General features: G+C 40.7%; 1 protein-coding gene across 4 annotated transcripts in view; it reads right to left on the minus strand.

The window, feature by feature from the left end:
* The window catches only part of ITGB6 (integrin subunit beta 6), a 44,241-nt gene extending 30,783 nt beyond the window's left edge, over window positions 1–13,458 (minus strand). For 2 of the 4 annotated variants that reach the window (XM_075093284.1, XM_075093281.1), the window contains exons 1-4: window positions 4,685–4,753; window positions 4,437–4,513; window positions 3,620–3,699; window positions 664–868 (exon numbers count right to left, since the gene is read on the minus strand). In XM_075093284.1, the coding sequence (XP_074949385.1) occupies window positions 664–868; window positions 3,620–3,699; window positions 4,437–4,497 (346 nt within the window). In that variant the 5' untranslated portion in view covers window positions 4,498–4,513; window positions 4,685–4,753. The other 2 variants (XM_075093282.1, XM_075093283.1) reach the window with 2 other exon arrangements.
* Window positions 13,459–14,817: the final 1,359 nt, after the last annotated feature.

The raw sequence follows: 14,817 nt of genomic DNA on the forward strand, positions 1-14,817 counted from the left end.
TAATCTAAAAATATAAGAACATCACTTTGGCACTATGCAGCTTTAGAAAATACAGATATGAAGCTAATTAAAGCTAAAGACAGCACTTATGGGACATGCCACGTACTTTAGAAATTTAAAGAAAACTGGAGTGTACACAGAGGTTTTGTTCTCAGTTCCAACACTGTGATATGACCTAACTGGGTATCTCTTATGTTTCTTTATTCCAAATCTTCTCCAGGAAAAATACACATCTCAAGGACCCCGAAGTAGGTCTGGAATGTTTCCATAAATGTCACTGGTACCTTGTAAATCCTCAAAGCAAGATTTTATGCTGCCTCTGAGATATGCTGTTTGCCAGACCTGTGAGGGAGAGGCACAGGAGCAGGGCTGGAGAGGTGGGGGGGTTTCCACTCTCTCACTGCCACCTCACTGGCAAGACAATAGAAGAACTAAAAAAAATATATATATCTCATTACTTTTATGATGTACCCTCCACTTCTGAAAGTATTTTGAAGTCAGTCAAACCTAGCTTCCCATCTGATGAGTCAACGGATAATTTTGGACTCAACACAGGCTTTTATCTTTATTCTATCAAGATATTTTTTTTTTAGACCATTCAGTCTGAGAAGCTTCAGTCTATCACATTGGCTGAAAAAAAACATTCCACATCTATGAACTTACCTGGTCGCAGCCTGAGAGTTAATTTTTGAGGAGAAATCTGTGTGACATCAGAATTGTTCTTCTGGGTTGCTACAGTTAGGGGCTCGTTTCTGTGAATTTCTACTTCTGAAACGGGATATTCAATCAAATTCAACTGACATCCTTTTGACAAAAGGTTTTCTGGGGTATCACACCTCCCATGAATTCCAGCCAAGTCTGTGTAATTCTAAAGCAAACAGGAGAAGGAATGGATGAGTTAAATGTATTTACTGACCAGCCACCAGCACCTGGCTGATGAAAGGTCAACCCAATGCAGGGAAGAGGAACAAAGGTGCAAGTTAGAGCAAACTAACGCAGAAAGAAATCTAGGTGGCACAGAAATCTAAATTTGCCCTTCATGGATCACGTCACACAGTTGTATAATTAATGTAACTTACACCAATTTGGTATCCTGGGAGAAACTCCTCTATTGTTGCGGAATGGGAATTGTGCCACACACTGCATTTGGCTTCTCACAGTACTGGGAGCGATAACACAAAGCCCCTGTGAGCCCCTGGTTTTTCTATTAAAGGATTATGCTGCAAATTATTCAGTCTTTCCTAAACAGTTTTGAACTGCTGATGGAACATCATGTAACAACAGAAGAGGTCTCGCAGATGATAATCTCCTACAAATTTGGGGATAAACTGACAGTGGGGTATCCAGTGTTCACTGCTTTTTTTCTGACCTACTCTTTCTCCTCAACACTCATTTAACAAGTTCACTGAAGCAGGTAGCAAGTCCCTGTTACTCTGCTTGGTGCCCGACATGCACCACAGCCTCCCTCCCTCGCTCCCCAGCACAGGCAGGGCTCACGAATGCCCACCTCTATTTGGTTACATTTGGCCCAGCATCCTGCTTGACTTTCTGCTGTCTGGAGGAAATCACAAGCCTATCGATGTCAGTTGGAGAGCTTGCAGTTTATTTTTGTCACTTATTTCAAAGCACTTGATATACATTTCTTTGCACAGCACCGCTGCGGGGTAGGTACTATCCCTGCATAGCAGTGAAGTTAATGGTTAGTTTTACAAAGAGGCTTCTATGCCTTATTACCATTTCCTAGAGCTATGCCTACAGTTTAGATCCTCAAAATCAGCCAGTTGCTTCCTGATCTGGAAATTGCTTTGGCCTGCAAGACCTTTTGACCAAAACCTGGGCAATGTCTGGCAGAACCAGCACTGAAACATTCAATCCCTGGCTGATGGTCATGGGCCCATACCATGGGCTGTTCTTTCCTGCTGGATTTGGGTAAGCAACCTGGGGTTCAGCCATTAAACCACAAATATTCTCTGAATTCAGTCACTGAAAAACTTTCCATCCAAAGCAAATAAAATTTACTTTAAACATATTAAAAACAGAACTGTGAGCCTTCTTTCCACCAAAATGTCACCCTTCATGCCTGAAAATTGTCAGGGATCTTGTATATTCTGGTGGAAGCAATGTTGAGACACCCAATGGGAACAGTGGGTTATTATTCTTCAGACTGAATCTGATGTGTCTGCTCAGGCAAAACTCTCACCAACTGCTTCTTGAATACAGCACGCATAAAAATCATGTACCATTATAAAACTTTCACAGGGAGATGCATATAATCTCCTTTAGTTACACACTTTGAGTTGCTGGCTTTTCAAAACATGTGTGAAAAGGCAAACTCATATTTCAAATACGATTACAAGGTGTGCTTTTATCCTACAGAAAACAGTGGTTTCTTTGGAGGCACTTGTGTTTACTCTGATGCTAAAGCTCCTATGTCTTTTGCACTCTTGATGTGTTGTTCTCTAGCAAATGAGCCTATGAACAAAGAAAAACAGTCATGTTTACTACTCTGAAGTTTTCAATAGTTCCACAGTTGTTTGTTTTTTGGGTTTTGTTTGTTTAATCAATAAACTGTGTTTAACTTTTTTTTTTTCTGAAAATACGTGGCAGTAGTCAAAATTATGTGATCAAGTTTCATTTCAAGAAAATCTTGTTTTGGTTGTTAAGGACAAACATAAAAAGCACTGCAAACACACTAATGTGGGTGGCATTTTTTCCCATGGCAACATTCTTTGCAAACTGCTATATTATTTTTAGCAAACTTATCTTTTAAAAAAGTGCTGTTTGGTCTTTGTCAGCTACTTCATAAAGCAGTATGTTAGTCCCATCCTAGGTATCATTTTGCTCTTCAAAAAGCAAGAAATAACTTTAACAGCTGATGTGTAAATCAGAAACTATCATGAAAAAGAATTTATTTATCCATTTTTTCTGGCAAGTTTTTAATGATGATAGCTGACTATCTTGTAACATTAATGAACTAAGACCATTAACATTTACTATGAGGTAGGGAGATATTATTTAGCACCACTTACAGATTAAAGTTTTAAATGCAGAGGTGCTAAGAGACTTGCCCAGGGTTACACAGAAAGTCTGCAACAGCAACGTTTTAGCCAAAACACACCTATATCATACTGATTATAAAACTGGCACTATCATCACGCTTAAAATCAACCCGCTTAATAATTTGTATATGCAAACCGACTAGAACGCCTTCTCTTTACACTGTCTGGCTTGGCATGTAATATATAAAATGCAGTCTGGTCTCTGACTTGAGGTCTGGTGCTTCATCGCCAGCATCTTGGGTGAGTTAGCCCTGAGGCTGATGTTCAGAGGCCCTCTAACAGCACTTTTATTTCTGCCTTAGATGAGGAATGTTGTTTTTTTAAAAACAAAACAAAACAAAACAAAAAAAACCCCACCAACAACAATAAATAATAGACCATAAAGTCTAGATTGAATTCCACTTTTAATCCCCAGGAAGGCTTCACTAAGTGCTGCATGCATTACAAAACCACGGGCTGACCCAATTAAGTCCATACTTCATCACTCAGAGCTTCTACAAACTACAAAAAAAATTCAAGTATTACTTTGAAATTTTATTTTTTTTAATCATTTACTCTACCTCTTGAAAACACCAAGCGCAGTGTGGTCCGGAAAGTAAACAATCTTCACAAGTCACTGCTCTTTCCTGAGAACAGGTCCCTAAATTTAAATCCAGGAAGATAAAAGAGTATTAATAATATGTTTAAGCATTGGATTTATGAAGAATCTTGTCATTTAGAGAACGTGGGAGGTGAAAAATGCACACATTTAGCCATATTTAGTATTACTGATAAAATTCCTTTATAAAAGTATTTCTATTGGTAGAAGATTAACTCTTTAATAAAAATTAAAACACCACAATTGCTGGCAATTAACGTGCTTACTTTTGCATGCTTAATGGATGGTATTCACTGAGAACATGCTACTTGTTTTCTCCAATGTACCTAATAAAGTGTTACGTGTGTTTCTGGTGTGGTGCGGGTAAGACATTTCCAACATAACCAGGGATATTAAAAGAACAGATTTGTGTTCACTCTGTACGTTTAAAATTGCTTCCCTCAGGTCTGTAGATACTTGATATGATTATAATTTATTGTGCAAGTACCAGTGAAACACTCAGTCACACGTATAATATTAAGTTTCTCAGCGGATCGAACAGTGATTAGTATAACCAAAATTGCTCCAATGCCCATCTCTTTCATACATGTTATAATGACCACATAAATCTTAGATGAATTTGCAGGGTAGCCCTGCAGCAGTCTGTCAAAAAAACCCAAAAAGTCATTAAACAGAAAGGAATTAATAAATACAGAGGACAGAAAGCTATTTTGTATCAACTTCAAGCAAGAAGCAATGCAAAAATGGTTTTGAAATGGATCTCCCTACCCGAGTCTTACCTTGCACACAGTTAATTCTCTGCAGAAATAGGAAACAGAGGCAAAGCAATTCAATCCCCATTCGTTTTCAGTGCTGGCTGCGTGACAAAAAAATATTAGCGTGTTAATTATCGTCCGCGTAAAGGTAGAACGTCGTAAAAATCATACATTCCTGGAGGGTATGTTTTCAGATGTCACCTACACCGGATTGCGAGGAAACTTCAACCCTACTGGGACAGACCATGAATAAAAGTGAAAACAAGGGCTACCTGGGCAGGTAAAGAGGACAAGCTGTGCATAAAGTAAAGTGAACTTGGTTATCACTTCCTTGTTTTCCTGGACTCCTTATAAGGTATAAGGGGAAAATTCATTCAGGTGAAGATTTCTGTCAATCCCAGTTGCTCTGGGTCCTAGAGCAACCCAGCCAAGAGAGAGGGTTTTTGTGTGTACAGCAACTCTTAAAAGGGTCCTCTAAAATAACGCCTTTAATCATTCCCTGAGGGAGTGCGTTAGGCAGACAGGTCATAGGATTGCCAAGTGAATATACCTGGAGAGATGTAAAAATCCCATTTTTTCAGATTTCCTGATGTGGAGGGAAACTTGTAAAGTCAACTGTGAAAAAAACAAAAAGCAATCACTTATGAGAATTGAGGACCTGGCTTCATTAATTCAAGATACAGAGTATATTTATTTTATTGACATTGCAAACTGAAAGGGAAATGCTGCAGCTGTGGATTTTTTTTTTTATATGTAGAAGGAGGAATAATTGCATTCTCAGTTCTGCAACTGACTTGGAAAAAAATCACGTCAGCTTCAACTCTGTGTAATAAGTGGCCAAATTTTCCACAGCACAGATACAACAATATAACAAGTTACTGATATCTCCCCCCCCCCCCCCCGAATGAAGGTAAAATATGCATTTCTTACAACCTTATTAAATGAAATAGAATTCTTGTTTGTAGATGTCATCTCTTCCCGTCTTTTATGCTCTGCTATTTTTTGTTTTGAAAATAATTTGTTCAGGACAAGCCCTCTCTTATTACAAGGGTTTGCAACTGACTCTACACACTGCAGCATAAAATTATAATTTCATCAGTTGTGTTGCTGGTCTGAAAACACATATCCTTATTTTCTACAGTCAGAAATCCTACCAAAGTTAGCTTGTAAGGACTAGGTTGCTCTCACCATGAGAACTGGCAGGATCAGACCTCCATTTTCAAACTGTTGGCAGCTGCAATTTTGAGGCAGGATGTGATGGTAGGGATGGGTCTATACTAGTTAGACTTAACATGCCTGGAAACATTCCTGGGCATTGAGGCCAAATGGCACAGAAAGACCTGAGGTTATGCTTGCAAATTGCCTATTGGGACCATTCTAGCAACCAAATTGTACCCAGAAATTGTTTGCAGAGAGTGTTAATTGGAAGAGGTCAAATTCATGCCAGGGAGCATTTTAACAGTTTAATAGCATATACGATCTCATTCTAGTGCCTGGAAATATTCCCAGGCACATCTGATTTTACTAGTATTTACAGAGTCTGTGGGTAGTTTCATGGCAGCTCAAGCTGGATTACGTCAAGCCTACCTTTGCCCTGCCCTTGTGTTCCCACCCCTTTGCTCCTACCAGTACTCATGTCTAAACAATCAGTGAGCTGATTCAAACTGATCCAATTAAAATCCAGTCACCTTCCGTAGGGAAGGTGGGGGGCTACTTTTCACCTGGGTGGATCCCTTGAATCATGTGGCTGCCCAGTCCCGAGTGAGTACCTGGTCAAGGGAGGGAGCAGGAAAGACAGGCAGAACTGGCAAGAAAGGTGGGAATATTAGACCGAATTTAGCCCAGCTTAGGCTGTTGTGGAACTGTATCTTAAAATTTCTATTTATAACAACATTTCTAAGTCTCCTTCAACTGCTTTCTATATCTTGGGGTGTCCTTTGTAAGGCACTTGTTCAGCTACAGCAATTTCCTGTGGAATAAAAAAAGCATCGATTAGATTATGTCCCCCTCAGCCGGTGAAGACGCAACTCTATGAGGACACTGCCCGTAACTACATAAGTTCAAAACGAAGTGGAGTCAACTGAAAACGTTTGCTCATGCTAAGAAAAACATCCTCCTGTAAGTGCCATCCAACACATCTTATTTCCTTGTTTTAAATTTACCTTTGTGTATGTGTCCGTCAATACTGTTGCTATGTCTACAGTCTTTTGGAGCTCCAAAACCCGGTGCTACAAAGGACACTTTGTAGCTCTTACTAGCCCCTGGTAATGTAACAGCACTTCAAAGTGGGTACTCAAAGGACTTGGTGGTAGTCCTTCAGCCACTAAAAGGTACCACACACCAGCAGTGTCCCGGATTAAGGACCAGCCAGCTGAACAGCTGGCACTTAGCAAATGCTTATTCTCAGATTCAAGATATCAAACTTTTTACTGTAGATAAAATGAATAGTACAACCTACATAAAACTTACAAATTCTGTTTGATACTATCAGTTCCCCATTTGCTTGTGCGGTATTATTTTATATAGGTATTGGCAAGGACAGCATGACTGGAGGCTAAGTGCCTGCCTCTGAGTGGGATGGCTGCCAAAGACTATCTGAATAAGTCTTGCCTGAATAAAATAACAACGTTTCTGCAAATTATTGAGAACAGACCTCCCCAGATTGTCTGGAGAGAGCAGAGAAGGAAAAGAAAGTAGCAGAACAAACAACAACAAAAACACACAGGAAAAAAAAAGAGAGAAAAATCAAGGTCAGTTTTGATTTTTTAAAAACTCAACTAATAAGAAGCTTACAATTTTATTCCCATTCCCTGGACAGAGTGGGAATAAAAAACCCACTGGCAGGGGCACAGGAGGTTAAGAGAGGTCTAGGCAGGGAGACAGTATGTACCAAGGTCATATACCAAGATCTCGGATGAGGCAAGAAAACCTAAGCAGGAAGCTAACAGATGATTCTTGTTTGTTACACAGATGTCTTGTAATATCTAAAGCTAAGCTGACCAGGAAATTCCTCTACTAATTTAATGCATTATTGGCTTATCTATCACACATGCTAGAAAAGCAGAATCGCAATCTGGAGTAGCCACGCTGGTGTAGGGAGGATGTGTAAAAAGCCTTTGGGGTCCTGGCATTGCTTGGTTTGACAACGAGGTTTCCTTTCTCTATAAGGCTGCTAGGACAGTCTTGTTCTGTTCACACAAATTAGAGGCATCAGTTCAATGAGATATAACAAAAAGGCAGTTTATAGTACAGACAGAATGCAATTATTCTTGTTTTTATCAGCCAACACATATGCATTTTGGACCAAATTCTGATCTTGATTAAATCAGGGTTAAGGTTTTAGAATGACACATCAGAACAGAAAACAGCTGTTTATCTTTCAGTATGGGCAACGCTTAACCATGCAAGTCTGTAGTTCTTTAACAGATAATAAAATTTGTACAGGATAAAATCTTCAGTGCATTTCCCCACATTTCTGGCACTTAAAATACATGAAGACAGCACAGAAAGATATTCTGTTCATGCAATCAACTTTTAACAAATTCACTGGCAAGTAACAAACATTGAATATTGAGGTACAGAAAGAAAGAAGGTAATGTTGGGGACAGGGAATAAGAAATAAACTAAAAAACATTAGACTCAAGTTGCATTTCATTAATAACAGTAGGCTTTTTTTCTCTAGCACACTAAGCTAAATCCATAAGTCAGCCTGCTGATGGGTCTGTAAAGGTTCCAGAATGGGAAGTGTTTGCCTTCAGAAGCACGCCTCACCACTGGCTCGTTCGAATCTAAAAATTAGTTCATTTTAGAAAAAATACCAGCCTCTCCTACAAATGAACTGATGTAGCAGAATTACACATACAGGGAGACTAGCCCAAGAGAAAACAACAAGTAATTCCTTTTGAGCTAGACAAAACCTGGAAGAGGAGGCATGCTAGCACGCTAGCTCCAATAAAAGCTTATCAGTCAAACTAAGAGATCAGTATGACCCAAGCTCATCACAGCAAGCAAAACCTCTTTTAATTAGAAGCTGGAGAGCTATCCATATGGAGGATAAATTCTTGTAAGCAATCTCTCAGCCCCACACACAGCTCAGGTCTTAATTCCCAATGCTCTTCTCAGACACACTGTCACCCTGAAAGCCTGGAAAAATATGGAGCAATTTGAAGTCTGAATGTCCAATAGGCTGAGACGGTTCTCAGAATATTTACAAAGGTGGGGGGAAGCGTCTCCTGCACTTCAGAAAACATTTCTCTCTTCTTCCCCAGTCTTGTGGGACTGGAAGCAGTGACGTGGGATCTCCCTTCTCTCCATCCTATACAGTGACATTCACCTCCTCAGTCCATTGTAAGAAGCAAAGGACTACACTCCTTCGGTCAGAGGCAGGTTGCTTTGCATTTCAAACATCTGGTGACTTTATTCTCTCCCTGGATAGCTTCCAAATGAAATTTGTCTAGAAAGCTCCTGATGATCTCTAATGATGAATCAAAGTAGACTTGAAAAGTTTTGGTCAAACTTTTTAAACCAAAAGATAGCAGCTGAAGAATATGCAAAAGTCTACACAGTGAGTGGTTAAAATACTTTTCTCCCAAAGAAGATATATGTTCTGTAGCTGCACAGTCAAGTGCTTCCAGAATCTTGGGCCAGCAGAAATGGAAGGCATTTTCTTCAGAAAAAGTCTACCCAGAAATATATCCCGCAGCAGCCTGACAGACCCAGTTCCAGAGAACGGCAATGACAGATGTTTCAGAGGAAGCCTGTCAATTAGCTAAGCAATGGAGTTGGAAAAAAATGCTTCTAAGCTTGAAACTTAGAAACACCTCTAAGGAACTAGAGGTGATTTGTGTAGCCACATAGTGGTGGGAATGTCCTGCAAATGGGACAATCCAGCACAGACAGAAACCACACACAAATGCTGCAATGATGCTGGAAGGACTGTCCTGCCTTTACCTTTGCTGCAGCATAGGTGCTGGCAATAATTCAGGGACAGCTGGCAAAAGCATTTAAAGGGGAAGCAACAATCCCTAACAAACAGTTGTATTTAATAGGGAAGTTCACAGTGATGGTGAATGTGACTAATCAGTAATTCTTCCCTTCAACATAATCATCAGTGACCTGGATGAAGGGGCAGAGCGTACCCCCAGCAAGTTTGCTGATGATACAAAACTGGGAGGAGCGACTGATACATTAGAAGGCTGTGCTGCCATTCAGCGAGAGCTGGGCCAAAGGGAACGGCATGAAATTCAACAAGAGCAAGTGCAAGGTCCTGCACCTGGGGAGGAACAACCCCTTGCACCAGTACAGGCTGGGGGCTGACCTCCTGGAAAGCGGCTCTGTTGAGAAGGACCTGGGAGTGCTAGAGGACAGCAAGGTGACCCTGAGCCAGCACTGTGCCCTTGTGGCCAAGAAGGCCAACGGCATCCTGGGGTGCATTAAAGGGAGCGTGGCCAGCAGATCGAGAGACATTATCCTCCCCCTCTACTGTGCCCTAGTGAGACCACGTTTGGAGTACTGCGTCCAGTTTTGGGCTCCCCAGTTCAAGACAGATGGGAACTATTGGAGACAGTTCAGCAGAGAGCTACCAAGATGATCAGGGGACTGGAGCATCTCTCTTATCAGGAAAGGCTGAGAGACCTGGGTTTGTTCAGCCTGGAGAAGAGAAGACTATAGGGGAATTTCATCTATAACCGTGAATATCTGAAGGGCAAGTGTCAAGGGGATGGGAATGGACTCTTTTCAGTGGTACCCAATGACAGGACAAGGGGCAACGGGCACAACTTGGAACACAGGAAGTTCCACCTCAATATGAGAAAAAACTTCTTTCCTGTGAGGGTGCCAGAGCAGTGGCACAGGCTGCCCAGGGAGGTTGTGGAGTCTCCTTCCCTGGAAATACTCAAACCTGCAAAGGATACTGTCCTGTGCCCCCTGCTCTGGGTGTGCCTGCTCAAGCAGGGGGGTTGGACGAGATGATCTCCAGAGGTCCCTTCCAACCCCTACCATTCTGTGATCCTGTGATTTTCCTTTTATTTTACTTAAAATTTTTTCTAGATATAAAACAATAGTATCACCTATCAAAACACCGTGTAAAATAAATACATGTATCTGGATTTATAAATTTTAAATGACAGTTGATACTTTTTTCTACCTCTTTCTTTGTTAATCAGCATGGTGAGATAGGTATCGCTCCAACAGAAAACGGCATCAATCCAAAGGAACTGCTGTAAGCATTCAGGTCCTGTATGAATGACACGGACCCTGTGATAAGCAAAGATCTGAATGTACACTGACAGAGCTGCTTCACTCCAGCTCCCATGTTTTTGGGTGTACTAACATCATAACCCATTAGGAGCCTAGGACCAAAACACTGTTGTGTAGGGTAAGCCACAGAGCCCACCTGAGATGTGTACATGTGTGTGCAAAGGCAAAGGCCTCTCACTCTCCTCTCCAGGCGTTGTTTGCAAGCATGGCTACACACGATGGAGAGTGGCTTTAGAAGATGATGAGGGGCATCTGTAGCTCCTTCCAACAGGTTGTGGGAGCCAAGGAGCCACACAGAGGAAAGGAATTTTTCCCTCCAGCTCTAGGCAAAGCGGGGTGTTGGGGATTCATGACTCAGGCCATGATTCATGCTCTGGTCTCCTCTCATTTCCGGAGCAGCGCACTGCTGTTAGACGAGGGCAGAGAGTGAAGTCAACAACCTACCTCTGAACAAACAGAGAGGAAGAGGAGGAAGAAGGAGGACTTGTTCACCCACAGTGCAATGAACAGCGGACAGGCAATGAAGGGTATTTTCAACTTGTATTTACCTTGCCCACAGCTGGTTCCAGCCAAAGGCATGAGCAAACATTTGTCCTCAGTTTCCTTCGCATGGGTGAGCACCTTGAAAGATTTGTTTGCTTTTCAGGTTTAGATACACTCTCACACTCAAAGCGAAATAATCAAAACTCCAAACTACAGAAGGGCTCAGGTGGAACCGGTGGGAAAATCAGGTAGCATTCAAGCACGACTGCCAGCCAGCCAGCCCACGGCACTCAAAACACGCCAGGGATTTCCACACAGCCTGTCGAATCTGGCCTCAGTTTCTGTTTGCTTTTTGCAGTTGCATGGTACGCCTCCCTATGCTATAAAAGCCTGGCACTGGGGCAGCAGAGCAAGCACCTCCATTCAGTGCTGGTGCAAGGCTGAACATGCTGATGGTGGGAACTGTGCTGAGCACTGACTCCATAATACCTCAGACCTCCTGCACTTTAGATTAAGAGCTTTCTGTAACTCACTCCCTTCAGATTAATGCTAAATACAAACTGGACCTGCTGTCCTCTTTACAAAAGGGCCAAAGTGAGTCCTGAGACAGGCAGGTTGCAGGAGCACCAAGAGAAACACAAAGCTTTAGCACAGCCCTGCAGCAGGTGGCAACACAGAGGAAGGACTTGCTTTTGAAAAAGATTTATCCAGATGTAAATTCTAAACTACTGGATAGGAATTAAATCACTTGTAAAAAGTCTCTGGTCTTACATGCAAAAAATAAATTTATCTCATAGTTGACCTTGCTGTGCTTAGACCTACAGAAGTCCAGTGCATTGCTGAAATACAGGGTTTGAATGCAGCTGATCTAGAACAACCAAAACAGATAAGCATGTTCAGCTCAGCAACCAAACAGCTGCTGAAAAACGAGGAAAATGGGCTCAGGCAGTGCCTGAAACCAGCTATGTTTCTGAAGCTTTCCAGGAGCTATTCTGAACTTGGCCAGTATGGTTTCTATTTACAGACACGCAGCGTTCAGGCCACTCACTCCCACCGGTTGGTGCAGGCTCTTTGTGGGAAAAGAGGATTTAGGGTTTCGGGAGTCTTTTGTGCAGAGTGCTGCCATCTTATGGCTACTCTCCTGCTCTGGAGTAGAGAAATGATTACTTTAAAACTTAGTTGGAAAAAAATGGTGTTCAGATACTAACAGCCCTATTACCTTTTAGCAATATTTGCTTTGCTACATATATAAGAACCTTTGGAGATATTCATATCTTTGTTAAACAATTTGGTTATTTATGTTACATTACAGGTTTTTTTTAGCATGCTTTTTTCAAATTCTGGTCTCATCAGTCACAGTAAACAGAGCATTACTTCTAGACTCTTTGTTAAAAGCGGAGTTACATGATTCTGAAATGTCAGAAATTGTTTCCAATATCTTTGTCTGTATGAATTATTACTGTATTTTGAAAATCTTGCCTTATTGTGTTGTGTGTGTTTCTTATGGAAATAGGAAGGAAATTTAAACCAATGGGGTCCATTCACATGTAAACAGAAACACTGGAAAAACAACCTTATATAGAATGATTAAAATGCTTCTACAATTCTTCTTAAAGAACTGGTAAGAACTGCCCATATATATCTAACTAAAACCTTGCAAGACTAAGGACGTGTAAATAGAACCATCTGTAAATAAAAATAAAATTAACTAAATAAATTACAAGTATTTTGGCTGAGTAACACAAAAAGGATAAGACAGGGCAGGTTTTCCCTAACAATGTTTTCCAGGAGTTCAAAATGATTGATCATGTAAATAATGTCAATAATATTTGATCCACGGATACCTTATGCTTCTTATCTCATACATTTGCAACCACATTGCTGTGCTTTGGTTGGACACTTAGCACAGACAATTACCATAATTTTAAACCTTTTATTTTTTTTATTTAATTCTTGACATTTTGTAGTACATCAATATGTCACAGGAGGCCATGGAGTCATGCTTTCTATCTGAACCAATAAATTTACAGAAATTTCAAAAAATACTATTGCCACAACAGCACAAAGCAGAGGGCACAACACCACAAAGGATCTCATAGATACTGAAGATACGTCCTTCCACCTTACACAACTGTGTTAATAAACTTATGAAAAATCCACCGTAAGACTACTCAGACTATTTAACTCTCTGGCAGAGAGGCAAATAGAAAGTGGCTCTACTCACCTTTATGGTATATGCAAGAACTAAGTGAAGTCTGTATTATCCAATTTGCAAGGAAGCAAGTTCCATTCTGCTGAGATACCCTCACCTACAGTGGTTTGTTCCTGTCACTCTTACTAGAAGACTGTTTCAGAGACTTCACTCTTCTCATGGCCTCAGCTCCAGCCTGGATGGACCAACCTTCAATTTATATCTATTTGTTTTAATGACAACATTGTCTGGTACCTTAAATAACTTATTTCCTTTCCTAGTATTTGCCCTGCCCTTCTTTCTCCTCCCCTTGATGTATTTATAGACAGCAATGGTATATCCCTCATTCTTTGTTTTGTCCAGTACTATTTCTTTGCATTTCTTTCAATACTCTTTCCTAATTACGGGTGAGACTGTTCATAGTCCTCCAGAAGAGCTTTGCCCAGTGCTTCCTACAACAGCATCCGTACTTACATGTCCCCCCTTAAGTCTTCTGCATCATATCTAAGGAGGACCATTTTTGCCTTTCCCAAGGCTCCGTCCCAGCTCTCTCAGCATTCTTCTATGACTAAGACATTATGGTCTTTCTCTTGCTCAACTGATAAGCCACAATTTATAACAGAAATTATTTCCACCTCAGTTTGTGTGTAATCTGGCACTTGTGCTATCAAATGCTATCCTACACTTCCAGCTCTCAAGTTCCACCACAATGAGTAGATAATGGTATGGATATTTTTCTCATCTGACCATGCCACTTTTAGCAGCAATGAAAGTATCAATACTTTCAGAGACTGGATGAAACTGATGCTTGAAAATCTCTACCCAACCTTTAGGTAGCCTAATAATTCCCTTTCCAGAACAGGTGGTATCACACATACATTTCCTCAGCCCTTATACATTGTATTGAATATTTACTGCTTTCATTCTATTTTCTCCATTTTATCTCCACACTCTTATTTATTCTTTCTTACAAAAATGCATACAAGATTTCCATATTACTAAGGTCAGATTAATGAAGCTCTAGATGTGAGGTCACTTTTTCCTCTGCTCTTCTCTCTCCTTTGTTTTGGCAGATCTTTTAAGACAAACTTGCTCCTGTACTTGAAATTTAATTTGCTCGTTCTTTTAGCATTTTAGAATGGATAACAGACATCATTCCTCTATGGGCCTACTCTACTCTGGATTTACTTTTTGGGTTTGTAAATGTTAGCTTTTATTTCTACACATTCTTCCCATCCTGATTTTATTTTTCTTCATGATCTATACCATCTCCATCACCATCTTCAAAAATCATTTGATTTGAGCACCCTATCTACACAATCTTTAATCTCTGCCCCATCCTTGCCACATACCAGACCCCCTTTTATTTGTGTGGTAGAAGAAACTTTCAGTCATTCAAATTTTGTTTATATATGGTAAGCCTGTAAACTTGACAAATCTGATCGCACCCTCTGCTTCTTAGTTCCCAAGATA

The sequence above is a fragment of the Phalacrocorax aristotelis genome, chromosome 5 (genome assembly GCF_949628215.1).
Source record: "Phalacrocorax aristotelis chromosome 5, bGulAri2.1, whole genome shotgun sequence".
Taxonomy (NCBI): domain Eukaryota; kingdom Metazoa; phylum Chordata; class Aves; order Suliformes; family Phalacrocoracidae; genus Phalacrocorax; species Phalacrocorax aristotelis.